This window comes from Gobio gobio (assembly GCF_949357685.1).
Source record: "Gobio gobio genome assembly, chromosome: 9".
NCBI classification, from domain to species: Eukaryota; Metazoa; Chordata; class Actinopteri; order Cypriniformes; family Gobionidae; genus Gobio; species Gobio gobio.
Genome location: NC_137115.1, coordinates 43,873,852 through 43,888,709, shown reverse-complemented (window position 1 = coordinate 43,888,709; position 14,858 = coordinate 43,873,852). Strand labels below are relative to the sequence as shown.

Genomic DNA, 14,858 nt, shown 5'->3' with positions numbered 1-14,858 from the left:
TAGTGAATAAACCAAAATTCATAATAAAAGGGTGAGGATCGTAAATCGTACAATATGAATACAGTATGTACAAAACATGTAATAAATTACAGTAGAAATTCAGAGAAGCATATACATGATGATGATATTAGTGGTTGTATTAATTTCCTCGCCCTGAATTCAAGAATATATTTACCAAACCTTTTGGATTTCTGCATTGATCAAGACTGTCACAACGATGCAGTCATATTCATGGAATTATGCAGGACTATCCAAACTAAGGTTTTGATGTTTATCTTGTTGTTCTTTGGGATTACACATATGCAAATGTAGTTCATTGTTATGGAAATAGATGAAATAAAGGCCGACTCAAACAAGATCATTTAATCCACATTTCAGTAGTTAGGGCTGCCAATTTAAAGTGCTTTACATCAATAATATACAAATATGCAGATGAGAATAAACAACCGACATGGACTTGGAATAAATAATATATACAAAAACATTAATTATTGTTGCGTCTAATTTAACAAAATGTCCTATCACAAAAAAAGGTATCACAGGATACATAACAAATATATGCATTGCACATAGCCACTTAATACCAGTGATTTCTACAGCTGATGATTATATGTTTAAGTGGGATGTCATTTTTTTATAAGGAAATTTTCTAGAACTTTATATAAATTATACAGTACATACAGTGACTCTGAAAACACTCCTTTGCAAATGAAAATGACTTCATTACAGTGTATAGGCTAAAATACTACAGTACACACTTGCTTATTCCAGGTCTAAAGGTTGACAGTGTTTTGCAGAGGGAGAAAAGTAAAGTTTTATGTGACACAGCAGTATTTCTAAAGGACGTGTTTGTCTTGAATAGGTGTCCATCAAGGTGGTAGAAGAGGAGACTTGAAGGTGCAGGTCCCAGTGCAGTGACGGGGAGTCAGCATCTTACACGAGAAATGATGTAGTGCGTCGTGAGCTTCTGGGAAAAAAGTGAACGAGTCGTTTAAAACATAAGCGGCATACGAGTGTGTTTTAGTGTGCGTTCATGTTTTTCTAGCCTAGGACAATAACTGCTATAATACACTGCAGTACGGCTCGAGAGTTAGCAAAAATATTCAAGGTCGCACTTCTGAATGCGGTCACTCTGTGCCTAACTTCCTTTTGAATGCTAGCATTTGCTTGCCTTTGCCAGAATCGGTTACCTTTTAACTTCTGCTGAATAGCATATCGTGTCTTTCTCTCATGGTCCAACTCGCTGCACAAAGTGTCTGAGCAGGAGAGACAAAGGATATCTCAGGTGTGGATTTTCCCCCTCTCATCTAAACTGGTTCAGTTTTGTGCAAGGCCTTTTCTGTCATCCAACTTCAGAAGCTGACAAAAACCATCAGTTCCCTGTCTATGCAACTCCACAAACCGCTTAAACACACTGCTTAGAAGCATATAAAAGGACTGAACATACTCTTCTGAACTATAAACTACAGAAGGTGATCAGTTAGATGATAGAAACAGTTTAGTGTGTTGTAGGGGTGTAACAATACCCTCGTGTCACGATTCGATACATATCACGATACTGAACTCACGATACGATATTATTGCGATAGTCCACGACATAAAATGTACTGTTGATTAAAATGCTAAATTTGGTATTACATTGAGGGCGGAAATGAATAAGCTTGGACCTGGTGCTGGTAACCCAATGCACAGGACAGTGGTGACACAAGAATAAAAATATTAATGATTTTGAAGCTGAAAATACTGAACTATTTTAGATTAACATGTTTGCACTCGGTCACTGACTAGATATATTTAAACTATTGAACGCCACTTTTTACTGGTAAAATAAGACATTTGGCATTATCAGGACCCGCAAATATTCCCCCATTGCATTATTATACATTATATTCAACATTATACATAATTTATATTATATTGTAAAATTATATTATAATTTAATGTAGTACTAACACAAAAACTCTGTAAACTTGAATTTTTTCTCACACGTTAATTTTCACTTTGAGTGAACTACACTCAATACAGATTGTCACTATCCACGATACATATTGTTGCAATTTTGTATTGCGATATATTTTGACACGATATATTGTTACACCCCTAGTGTGTTGTTTCATTTCATTCAGTGCCAAAGCTGTCGTGTGAAGTCGAACGCTTACCTCGAACAATCTGCAGTTGCTGCACCATTTCCTCTCTGTAGGAAAGCTCCCTTTTCATTTGGTCTTGAAAACTGTCTAAGAAGAAATTGTGAGGTAAATTAAATATCAAAATACAAATCGCTTTATACACAAAAGAAAAAATGGTAACAGAGAAATATTCAGACCCTTAATTAATTCGCTCTTTGTCTGATTTACCCTGCATTTATTTATGTATCTGTTCATATATGATTTATATGTGTACATATTTATATGTGAAGCTGTTTTATGTATTTTATTTATAAAAAAAAAAAAAAAAAAAAACTTTTTGCAATATGTTTTAAAATAGTGTACAGTCATGATGTCTTTTGGGGTAATAACAATGGATTGTTGCACGAATCAGTCTAAACTTTATCACAAGCTTCAGTATTGTGTTTCTATTTTGCAGTATTTCCGTATTCTCTGTACAATTCATTCTCAATTTTGCTCATCCAACAGCATGAATTATTCCTCAGCATTACATTCAACCAATTGACTGCAAAAATGTTTCACCGTCATTCATTTTGGCAGACTTTCAAATGGTTCATATTTGAGTGTCATGAACTCTTCAGTTTGATGGACTCTTTGCATCTTTTGAAAGACTCCCTCTTATTTACACATGAGTAAATTATTCTATAACTGCGAGTATTGTGAGATTTTAATTTAAATTTAATTAAATTTTAAATGGCCAACTATTAATCAGCATTTTAAAGGTAATTCGTAATGCATTTATATCCGTAGTTGTTAAAAATGAACTATATTCAAACAGCATTGTTCGCAAAGTTTCAGTTCTTATAACACAGTAACACTTTACAATAAGGTTTCATAACTCTAAAAATGCTGGGTTGTTTTAACCCAAATTTGGGTCAAATATGGACAAACTCAGCCGTTGGGTTAAATTTTTCAATTCAATTTGGGTTTGTCCATATTTGACCCAAATTTAGGTTAAAACAACCCAGCATTTTTAGAGTTAATGCATTAACTACACTCTAAAAATGCTGGATTAAAAACAACCCAAGTTGGGTTGAAAATGGACAAACCCAGCAATTGGGTTAAATGTTTGCCCAACATGCTGGGCAGTTTTATTTAACCCAACTATTGTTGAAAAATTCCTCTATGGCTGGCTTAAAATCAACCCAAAAATAGGGCGGAAATTAAAAATCAGACACATTATTACTAGAAGTAAATATGATAAACAAAAGGTGAACATTTATTAATAAGCAATTTATTATTAATTATTATTCATTGAACTTTAAACATATTAATACATGTTCGTTTCCAACATATATACTTTGGGTTAATTTTAAGCAAGCAATACAGTCATTTTTAAACCATAGTTGAGTTAAATAAAACTACCCAGCAGGTTGGGGCAAACATTTAACCCAACCATGGGTTAAAACAACCCAATTGCTGGGTTTGTCCATATTCAACCCAACTTGGGTTGTTTTTAACACAGCATTTTTTAGAGTGTAACAATAAGCAAGCCAATTATGCTTTTTGATTGCTATTTTGATTGTAATAAAGTTGGCATTAACCTGAACAATTAATAAATGCTTTAGAAGTATCTTTCATTGTTAACTAATGCGGTTAGCTAATGTTAACACATTTAAAGTGGTACCAATTTCAATTCAGGGTTATATTGTAAGTTGTTAAAATAAATAAATAAATAAAACAACTCATCTGTTCAGAGCATTAATGTAAATGAACACTAGAGAATTAGTTAATGATCTGATCTTATTTTTGATAGCCTTGAATATGTTTAGGAAAGTGCAAAGACTATAGGTTATAAAAAAAGAAAATGTACATAAAACAACCTACCTTTTAGATTCTGGAATTCACGTTCCAACTTTTTTCTAAGCTCGACTTGTTCCACAAGCTGTTTCTGCAATTCCTCTGTTAATAAATGAATAAAAGAAGAAGCTTATTCAAATGTTTCAAAATGACTTTTTATGTTTTATTACCACGCTATTACTAAAAACCCCAAACCATCATTTCCAGAAACAACAAATTAAGGTTCTATTTTATGCCATAATTTTCCTCATGATTTTCTCATGAGTTCTGCTAAATATGTGGACTAGTGGTAATGCCCAGTCATGTGTTGTTTTGTTTAGTTACCTTTGGCCATGTTCTCTATGTTTTTCTCAATCAAGGCGCCCCTGCTGCCAGTGTCATTACGCATTGCCTCCTCATCTGCACACACAACAAATGCAGCATGAAGAAAATCACCAGACTGGTGTCGACTGTCAGGAGGTCCAGTAAACGCTACGCACCATCATTTGGTTCCTTCAGGCGCTCCTCGTTGACGTTGGTTTGATCCTGTTGAGTTTTGGGTTCCATCTCCTCCACTGTAGACGAAGGTTCTTCTTCATGCACGTCTTTAACTATAAGCACATGTATTTATGTTACAAACGCGGTATGTTAATAACTTTTTGTTTAAAAAAACAAAAAAACATGAATGAATATAGGCCTACCACTCGGCTCGCGTTGATAAGAGGTCGTTGAACCAAAATAAGATGTGCTCATTTGATGCACGTGCTCGTCTCTTTCACGCGCATAGACCTGTAAAATTGAGCATACAATTATTCGCAATTATCCACTTTCACATTTTCTGTTTGAATGCGATGAGCAGAATTCGAGTGGAACATTATATTTTGATGCAAGCCTAATTACATTTTTAATGAACTAAGATTATGAAGAGTTATATCCACTCACAACAAATTAGCTACCTGAATTAATTATTACGTTTTAAAACAATCGCGACCATTTTTTTTCACAGCATTCCCCTCATTTGTTATATTAACAATAATTACCCGAATAATGTAAATTAGATTAAAATACGCTTTACATGATGAAATATAAATAAATCGAAAAGATTTATAGTTGAAGAAAAAAGGGAAATATTATATTCGTATTTTACTAGCCTATAACTGCCAATTTTATCCCATAGCAGATTTTTTTTAAAATAACGGAATAATAATAGCCTAATAATGTCTATAATGAATAGCCTATAATCATAAATAAACTCGTTTATTAGGCCACCTTGTTTTTAAATGAATGAGAGAAATGTAACAGTATTTAGTTGCTCACCTCAAAGCGCGTCGTGTGTTTATTGCCGTGGCTCTCCAAATCAGACGAGCGCGTTTCACTTGAATTTGTCGTGTGTAGATCACTCATGGTGTGGACCTGGCCGTTCTCTTGGTCTTGACCTTTAACCCCGTCACTCTGCGCTACGGCCAAACTGTGGGGACTCCCCCGGTCGTCCACAGACAGCGGCAGACACTCCTCATCCTCGTGCGCCTTATGCGACTCCACGTCCACATCCGGATCGTCCACGCTGTCCACGTCCGGAGACACCGACCTATAACTAGAACTTTCACTCAAGAAATCTGGTGACATGTAGCCAGATCGAGGACCAGAATACGGACCCCTATTGCCGTATAGTTTCGCGATGCTCTCAACATCTTTAACAACCGGCCTGAACGCAGATATGTAGCTTATTTTTCTGGTGGCGGCTGGCATTCCTTCTATAGACCTGCTCTCGTCCCCAGATTTATCCTCCTCGTTCCGGGTAGACTGGGTGCTGGAGCACCGTTCGTTATCAAGTAAACTATCTTTAGGGGTGCTTGTGCTTCGGTCACTTTGCTCCGACGCGTCTAGTTCACTGTGTCTGGTGCATAACACGTCAGAAGGAGGTTTAGGTTGGGCATGGTGGTATGTTGGCATGGCCAAGCTGCCCGTCGTAGGCCAAAACATCGGGAAGGAGGGATATGCGCTGTCCTTAGCGCTCGGCCAGAACACACCTGACAGGTTCGTCTTGTTTGGCTCTCCCATCACCACACCGTCATCCTTCTTTTGACACAATCCAAAAGCCGGGAAACCGTATGGGTGCGGAAAGAGCGGTGGTGGAATTTTCTGTAACATCCCAAAACTCTTACTGGGCACCGGGATAACGGGGTAACTGCGGATGCTGCTCGGCATGGTCACGTTCCCCCTGTCATCCTCACATCGGAGAGTTTTGTGCGGCACCTCGGACGGTTCCCCCTGGGTCTGACCTCCCGCTCGTTGCGCACTATGCGAGGACGAACTTTCAGACCCACCGATTGGCAGCGTCCTCTTGCGGCTGCCACCGTTAAACATGGCTTTGACATCTTCCCAGGCGTGGGCCACGTCATCAGGTGAGTTTTTATCGCTCAGTTTTAAGTGTCTTCTCCACGAGTTGAAGTTTGCTGCGTCGGGTTGCGTGTATTTGGACTCCGGCGTGCGATGAGAGTGAAAAATGAACTTGTTCGGAGAGAAATACATGTTGCAGAACGAACATTTAATGCACTTCGCTCTCGAGCTGTTGTATCTGGCTGGGATGAAATTGCCCCGGCTGCCCCACGCGCATTCGTGCGACACGTCAAAAGCGAAATTTTCCGGTAACTTCGGCGGGCTGTGGGCGCCCAGGAACGACTTGCAGAGCCTCTCGGCCTCTCTCTTTGTAATCATCCCGCAGCGTCTCGAGGAAATGGGCATAGCCCCCGCGCGCCTGAGAATCTCCAGCTGGACCGGAGTGCACTGCACACAGGTGATGCCCAGGGCCACCCGCCGGTTGTGGATTTCGTTGTAGCTGTAGTTCTTCAGAAGGGTGTTGGATATTTGGGCCAGGCAAAGTCTTTCTTGGCCGTCTATGACTAGTGAAACGATCGGTATTCCGTATAAAGAGGTCTCACTGACTTGGTTCGGCTTGAGTGTTGGGCCAGTGTAAGACGGCAAGTCTTGTTTGGAGTTCGGCGAACAGCTGGAGTCTCTTCCAGCCGGCAGCTGATTTGGGATAGATTCCATTCCTGGAAATCTGCGAAGAGGGACACAAAGAATATTTTAAAACATATTTATAATAGGCTATTCTACTGAATTACAAAAAAAAATATATAGTGATAAAAATATAAGAATTATTATAATAATGAGACAATAATAAGAATGTTGCTGAAAAAGGCAAAAGCCAGCTTATGCATCGATGGCCGCCAGTTTAAAATGAATCCATATTTAAAGAATTTAGGCTATCTGTGTAAATATCAGATACCGAGATGATTGTCTTAATAGTATTGACCTCGACGTTATTTTATTACATCGAAATTCTTAGCCCATTATTAATTCAATGTAACTAGTTTACAATACAAGTTTAGCCTACTTTTTGTGTGGGATACAATAGACCGTTTTGAAAATGCAAACAGATAGTGTCAACACCAGGGATTAGAGCAGAAGGAAACGATTTCCTTGAGCCTCGCCAAAGATCTTAACAAAGGCGTAAAGAAGCGTCAAGCCACTTTAATTGTAATTACTAAAAGATGAGCTTTCCGTCTTGGATCTGTTGTTAAAACCAAGTGAACTATAATTAAGACAGGCTCGTTGTTTGCATTCTAACCTCAATTTCAGTTACATTTAAAAATGCTTCTTTTTTACCAATCGAAAAATAGCCTATATTTGATTTTACACGTCTAGCTATATTGTAAAGAGGCTAGCCTATAGATTTCACATATTTATAGCCTATGCTTTCACCAGCATGCAGTTCAAAACAAAGCAGTAGGCTACCAATTATTAAGTAGCCTACGCTTTTGGATAAAATTGTGGATAAAGATTTGCCTCTGAACAGTTAAGGAAACAACAATTTACATTGCAAACATGGACGAATCTCACCTTTTTAAGGAGAACGCGAAGTGCCTTTTATATGTGGAGGAAATGCGTATTCGAAAATACGTCTTGGAGTCCTTTGGATAAATGCGCTGTCCTCTATAGAGCGTTCTGGTAATCAGACGCCTTGGAATCCCGCCGATCTGATATAAAATATCCACGAGCGCTTGTTTAGCGGGTTTCTTTCGGGCCTATTAGAGCGCGCGGACTTGCATCGTACTCGGCTCTCCCGCGACTACTGTAGAGGTGCGCGCGGAGGGTGACCACATGCTAGTGCGGACCTCAACGACACAACCACTGAAGACATTCGACAGCGCTCAAGTGACAGCTAAACTAATGGCGAGGCACTCCCACTTAGCGCCAGCATATTTACATTAACTATTTGCCTTCGGGACCAATGGGGACGACAGTCAGTGCTGTCATTGAGGCCTGGAGACGTTTAAAGTTCACCACGTGATCTTTTAACACATGGAAGTGATTGCTTGTCTGCCAGTGTGTGCGGGGGCGCGCGTGGCATTTAGGAAGACTCTAGATTTATTCAACCCTAGTAGTCGTCTAAATGCTGCATGTAGGCTAAGCTACCAAAAGGTTTGTTTAATGTGAAATGCCACTTTCCGTGGGAATTATGGTGCGTCTTGAGAAAACGGGAAGCCTATGTGTTTTTGTAAGTTTTTAATAAAATCAAATATTTTCTCAGATGTCTCTTACATAAAGGTGAATATTCTCAATCTAACGAATAATAATGCAAAATAAATACAATTTAAATAATAATAATAATCAGATAAGGCAAGTGTCCGTTGATTTAATCACTTGGATTAAACCTAATGTTTACAAAACAAAAAAGGTGAAAGTCGTTCAGAGTATTCACAAACTAGTCAACGACCACCGTCACACAACAGCGAGATCTTGTCTATCACAACTAACGATATTAATTCACTCATTTGTTTTTGTTTTTATGTCTTTTACCAGGTACACACACACACACACACACACACACACACACACACACACACACACACACACACACACACACACACACACACACACACACACACACACACACACACACACACACACACACACACACACACACAAAGGAAGTTCTAGATAAAAGAAATAATTTATATTGTGCATAATTCACGATTTATTTCGTTATGAAATGGAACGCGTTGTGGGATTCATAATAAAAAGCATAAATTAAAAGAGCGCACAAACAAACAAACAAAAAAAAACGAAAAAGGGAATGGCCTCGAGCCTTTTCATCTATATTCAGTGCCTGTTTAAAAATAAACTATACTCTTATTGAAACTGCATGGTGCCGGGGGACTTATAGGCTAAGCAATGATTGTCTCCGGGGGCTATTTGGATCAGTGTGGGTTATAGGGGTGTGCTGTTGCCCGCATATGTTTAAGTTCCCACGGGTTAGTTTAACTTTTTAGGAGCCATCATTCTTATGAAGACAAAGCGTAATTTACAACGTTACGCTTTAAAACCAGTTTAAAAGCCGTGCCCGCATTAAATATTTCAGATATTGCCTAACGCAAAAGCAAAGTGGATCTTAAACGGAGAATGGGATGCAATAATTAATATAAAACTTATCACAATAAAATAACATCATAAACTATTAAATTGCGACTACACAATCAAAATCGGAGCCCTCCCATTTAGGCTAGAAATGATTGTCAATCCTGGAAAACCAACATATTTTATTTTGAATGCTTTTAAAGCGATACCAGGGTGTATTCCATTATTAAAGTGAAGAGTGAATCTATATATTAACCTCGCTAAGTTGAACTGTTCATGATAGTCTCTCCAGAATGCTTGTGATGTGAAAACGAGCGCTTTCTGCAATATTGATAGCGGAGGGAGGTCCTGGGGAGGGAGTTTGGAGTAATGCGACCCAGCCCAGTGCTATTGACTTTCACAGGCAAGAGACTTTCTTTCTCGCCAACAATAATTACCATTTTGGACTGTAATTATTCACTTCTTTTAAATTATTCAGGGACCAAGCTGAATGCCATATTGTTATCCATTATTTCTTTTACTCGCCCATCATGGTTAAATTCAGGGCAGGTACGGGAATCCGACACCTCACACGATATTTAATTTAGCCCTTTTGTTGATCTGTAAGAAATTAGAGACCCCATTCTAAATAACACTCAATATGTCAGTAGGCTTATAGCTTTTGTGATAGGCCCTAATGAAAAACTGCAATTAAGTTTACAATTAAATAAATCAACAACAATATATTAATAATGATTAAAATAATATTTATTATCATTTTAAATGGAAAATAACTGAAATTCTCTTAAATCGGTTATTGGAAGGGATATATTTAGTTTCTCTATTGGCATTTCAATATAAAAGTTGCAGTCAGATATAAGCGAGCATAAGCCTATTAGATTAATAGAGCATAAAACACGCAATTTCGAGTCCCTCCAAAATAGCTATTTAAACTAAGATTTGCCTAAATTACTAAAAGTCGACAGGCATCAAGAATATCAATTACGTAAAAATTCATAATAGTCAATTAATTAATCACCCTAGGCTAAATATCAATCAAAAATGAAGTGATCAAATGTATGATTTTTTTCCCTTCTTTTTTTTCAAAATATCGAAATATAGGCTAATGTTTAAAAAAAAGTAAACAGCCCGAGAAAGCCAAACGCAATATTTCAAGCTTAATTACTATTGGATTGCACGTGCTGGCATATCGACAGATTAGAACAAGAACACGGAGCAACCGTGTATAAAGCGGCGGGGAGTTTCCACTGACCCCTATTCATTCCTGTTAGACAGCTCGTTCGGACAAGTTAATGGCCTTTGAAATAAAAGTGGACAAAATAAAACTTTCTTTAAAACTAAACATAGGCTAAAATAAGCATTAAATACAATTCGCCTCGGAAGGGAGCTTGCGAGTAAACACTAGCTATTTCTACAAGGTATCAGCATAAAACCATGACCCCAATAAATTTAATTTTAGGGACAAATCAATCCTCTCCTCCTTTATCGATCGCCACACTTGGGCCGCGTTTCAACGCCTTTTTGTTTCACTTCGAAATAGCATTTCGATTAGATCCTTTATTAAGAGTGGATTGCTCCAAAAGGATCGGTGTGGCCAGAAAATTAAATGGTGACATTTTAATTACTGGACATTGATAACGGCGCCCCGGTAATAGGTGTGTGTGTGTGTGTATGAGGACTGGCACGCTGTGTCAACCCAGGTGGACTGAAAAGTGAAGGCTGTGCAGCACAGACTGCACAATAGTGCAAACGAGAAAAGGCGCAACAGCTGCACTACAAATGAGCGAATGAAAAGGCTGTGTGTGTGTGCCTGGCAATGGAGTAGCACTCTTGGTTAATTATTTATAGCTAATATCTTTATAAGTTGGATGTTTTAAAAGTAGATATTCATTTACGTGTTAACAACATTTCAGTAACCACAGAAAAGAGCTATATCACAGGCAATTGCCAGAATTACGCACGCGAACAGAAGTCGCCTTTGTGATTGGTTAGCCTACAATACGCCTACAAACGCCAATAGCTATATATATAAATAAAAATAACACAAAACTTGAGTTGTGCCTCTTGAATGTGAATGCCTCTAGCTGATGATTCTCACAATGTACATACACTCTAAAAAAAAAAAAGGTTCTATATGGCACCAAAAATAGTTCTTGGCTAGTAATCATAGGGGAACCCTTTTTAGTGCTATATAGCACCAATTTTGGTGTTTCAGTGGTTCTTCGGAGGTTCTTCACTGGTTCTTTGACTAAGATGCTATATAGCACCTCTGAAGAACCGCTGAAAAACCACCGAAGCACCAACATTGGTGCTATATAGCACTAAAAAAGGTTCCCCTATTGCGAGCCAAGAACTATTTTTGGTGCCATATAGAACCCTTTTTTTTTTGAGTGTAGAAGTTCAAGAAAACGAATAGAGCACACAAAAATAAGTTTGCATGCTGCTTTGTCTCTGTCCTCCACTGTGTCTTTAAGGGTCAGGGTCGGGTCACTTGATGATGTAGTGAGGCTGCCCATTTGTGACTGGCAGCTACGGTAATTTTACTTGTCAACTCGGAAAATTAGGTACAAAACAAACAAGGCTTTTAAAACGAACTTGTCACTCTTGGTTCCCTTGACACAGGGTCACTGTGCTTAGGCTCCACTAGAAGATTTTAAATTGCAGAGACAAAAAAAAATGGTATCCATTTGGTTCACTAATTGGATTGGTTAATCCTTGACAGTATTAAAACAGAAATAAACGAATGATGAATGGAGAAATGAAGGCGAATCCCAAAAACACATTATGATTCTTTTATGAACATTAAGTCAGATTTTTTAGACACAAGAGATGATTAAAAGCTTTTTGGACGGGAAACGAAACCTTTTAAAGGAAACTAGCTAAAAAATCCAGCCTTTATGATTACACAATGACAGCGTGAATAAGAGAACGTTATTAAGAGATGAATCAGGAGGGTCATTATGTGGATCATGCTTACCTTTACAAGACTGAAGGAAAGAAAAACTCATTTAAGTGTTCCTACATTAATCACAGCCTGCACATCAAACTGTGATAATCACCTGAACACTCCATTAAAATAAAACTGCCAGCCCTAGGGAAATCTCACCTTACTCTTTAATTGTTTTGAGGCTTTGATCGGCTTTTTAATCCAAGATTAATTTATGCATTTTTAAATAACTCTACATATGATTAATAAGCTTGAAAATTAAAAGGAGTCTGAAGCAATTATAACAAGTGGTTGGTCATCACCTCATTAGATGGTGTTGGGAGATGCAGCGGCACAGAAAAGCGTGTTTGTGTGTGTGTGTGCGCGTGTGTCTGAAAGAGAGAGGCACGTAGATTTACATAAGACTGTCCGTGCTCGTATATTGCAAACAGGAAGAATAGCTATGCAGCTGTTTATGTGCATTGCATAATGCATTACGGGGCTGTATGAATTATGATACGACATGCGCTCGATGAAAGGCACAAGTGGGGGAAATAGGAGAGAGTAGATTGGCAGAATGAGAGTGGTAGCTAAAAGGGTCAGTGTAATAATGGGGACTTTACAGATTTACATACTAATAGTTTTATTCCCAAGAAATTAAAACGCAGCTCAGAGCTCCCAGACTGCCGGCCATGGCCAATTTCAGTTCCACAGCACTGGCTCTATTATTTTGGGAATAATGTCTCTTTTTTAACTAATTGTGCTGTGGAGTATAGCTTCTCCAAGTGTGGATTTACACCAGCCCTTCGAAAGCCATACAGTCTGTCAAGGTCAAACAGGAGACAAAAGGAGCTTCGGCCATGTGTGTGTGTATGCGTGTATGAGTGTCATGCTTGAAAGAAACAGCAGCAGACAGGGATGTTAGGGAAATCTCTGGAGTGTGGTGGAGAGAGCGAGAGAGTATTGAGAGTGAAAGCAGGGCTTCCTTCAACCTGCTAATGTGTAAACAAGACATCACTCCACTCCTTGCCTGATGCTCATCTTCCTCCTTAGAAACCTTCCTTGCGCCTTGGCCATCAGCAGCTCTCGAACGCACACATACACACACACACCTGCTGCAAATAATAACACTTTGTCTTACATCTGCTGCCTGCTATAAAGCACATCACTTTATCTTGCTGTGGGAGGGCTGAGTGTTCGAAGCGGACTTGTGTCGTATTGTAAAATGCGTTTGTAGCATGCATTTATCTTGCCAAATTTGAATTGATTTTTGAATCTATACCTTGTATAAAAGTGGAAGGCATTATAGAGGTTATCTGCGACGTGCGTATGCGTGTCTGAGTCTGTTCACGACAGCCAAGAGCACAAGAACCCTTTTGTCGCAAACGGGCCTCATCTGTCACAGAGGAGACCTGTTCTCAGGAGAGAAGATGGGAACAAAGGTGCTAAAAGGCAGCGTGACAGTGAGGGCATCCTGAGGAAAGGGGAACCCTTTCACACACAACCACAGCTGTCAATCATTCAAATCGCAAACATGCGCACAGCACACTCTCGCCACACACACGCCAACTTATAGAGTCCAGATTGACTGACAAAGCTCTTTTATACTTAAAATAAGCGTTTTACAAGAGGGGTTTCACAGCAATGATCCATTTTTGGGAACCTTTTAGTGAACATTTCTCAAGAATATTGAATATTGCACTGTTCATTTTAAATGACTTATTTATGCACATTATTGTTTTTTTAATTCATGCGCCCTCGCAACCTTCAATCAACAGCAGCGGCATCTCTTCTCTGATGACGTGTTTACTGGCACGAATGCGGGACAACCCGTCACTCACATGACATCACAGCAATGGCAAACCACAACAATCCAATCAATTCCCGGTGGACAAAATCAAGTCCCGTCCTACTTTTCTTCTTGTTTGAGAAGCCGCTGGATATATACGTCACAGTAGGGAATGAAAGACTATCACAACTTCCATTTCATGTCAACTTTGAAGACACCCTGTGGTGAAAATGTTATGTCTATGTGGTGTTTTTTTAATATGCTTTAAAGGATTAGTTCACCTCAAAATGAAAATTTCCAGATAATTTACTCACCCCAATGCCATCCAAGATCCATGTCTTTCTTTCTTCAGTGGAAAAGAAATTACGTTTCTTGAGGAAAACATTTCAGGATTTTTCTCCACACAACAACCCGATCTCACAGCAAATCGTACATATTTTACGAGGTGGCTAATTCGTACGAATTTGTACGACCTCACTCGTACGTATTTGACGAGTTGCCAAATTCGTATGAATTCGTACGAATGACCTACCTAAAACCCCGCCCCTAAACTACCCGTCACTGGGGTTTAGACAAAACGTACAAATTAGAACGAGGGAGGTCGTACAAATTTGTACGAATTAGCCACCTCGTAAAATACGTACAAATTGGTTGTGAGATAGCGTTCCACACAATGGACTTAAATTGCAACCAAAATGTTGAACGTCCACATCAATGCAGTTTCAAAGTGCTTTGACATGCTTCAAATGGTACTACGTGATCCCAGCTGAGGAAT

The 14,858-nt window shown here is 38.7% G+C and overlaps 1 protein-coding gene across 3 annotated transcripts in view; it reads right to left on the bottom strand.

Annotated features, from left to right (window-relative positions):
- Positions 1-349: 349 nt before the first annotated feature.
- Positions 350-14,858, bottom strand: part of skor1b (SKI family transcriptional corepressor 1b) — a 29,647-nt gene continuing 15,138 nt past the window's right edge. The window contains exons 3-9 of one of the 3 annotated variants that reach the window (XM_079825923.1): positions 5,262-7,008; positions 4,646-4,733; positions 4,445-4,555; positions 4,290-4,364; positions 3,993-4,067; positions 2,160-2,234; positions 350-964 (exon numbers count right to left, since the gene is read on the bottom strand). In XM_079825923.1, coding sequence (XP_079682049.1) covers positions 870-964; positions 2,160-2,234; positions 3,993-4,067; positions 4,290-4,364; positions 4,445-4,555; positions 4,646-4,733; positions 5,262-7,008 — 2,266 coding nt within the window. In that variant the 3' untranslated portion in view covers positions 350-869. Of the gene's footprint in view, positions 968-2,159; positions 2,235-3,992; positions 4,068-4,289; positions 4,365-4,444; positions 4,556-4,645; positions 4,734-5,261; positions 7,009-14,858 lie in introns of all 3 variants that reach the window. The other 2 variants (XM_079825924.1, XR_013817240.1) reach the window with 2 other exon arrangements.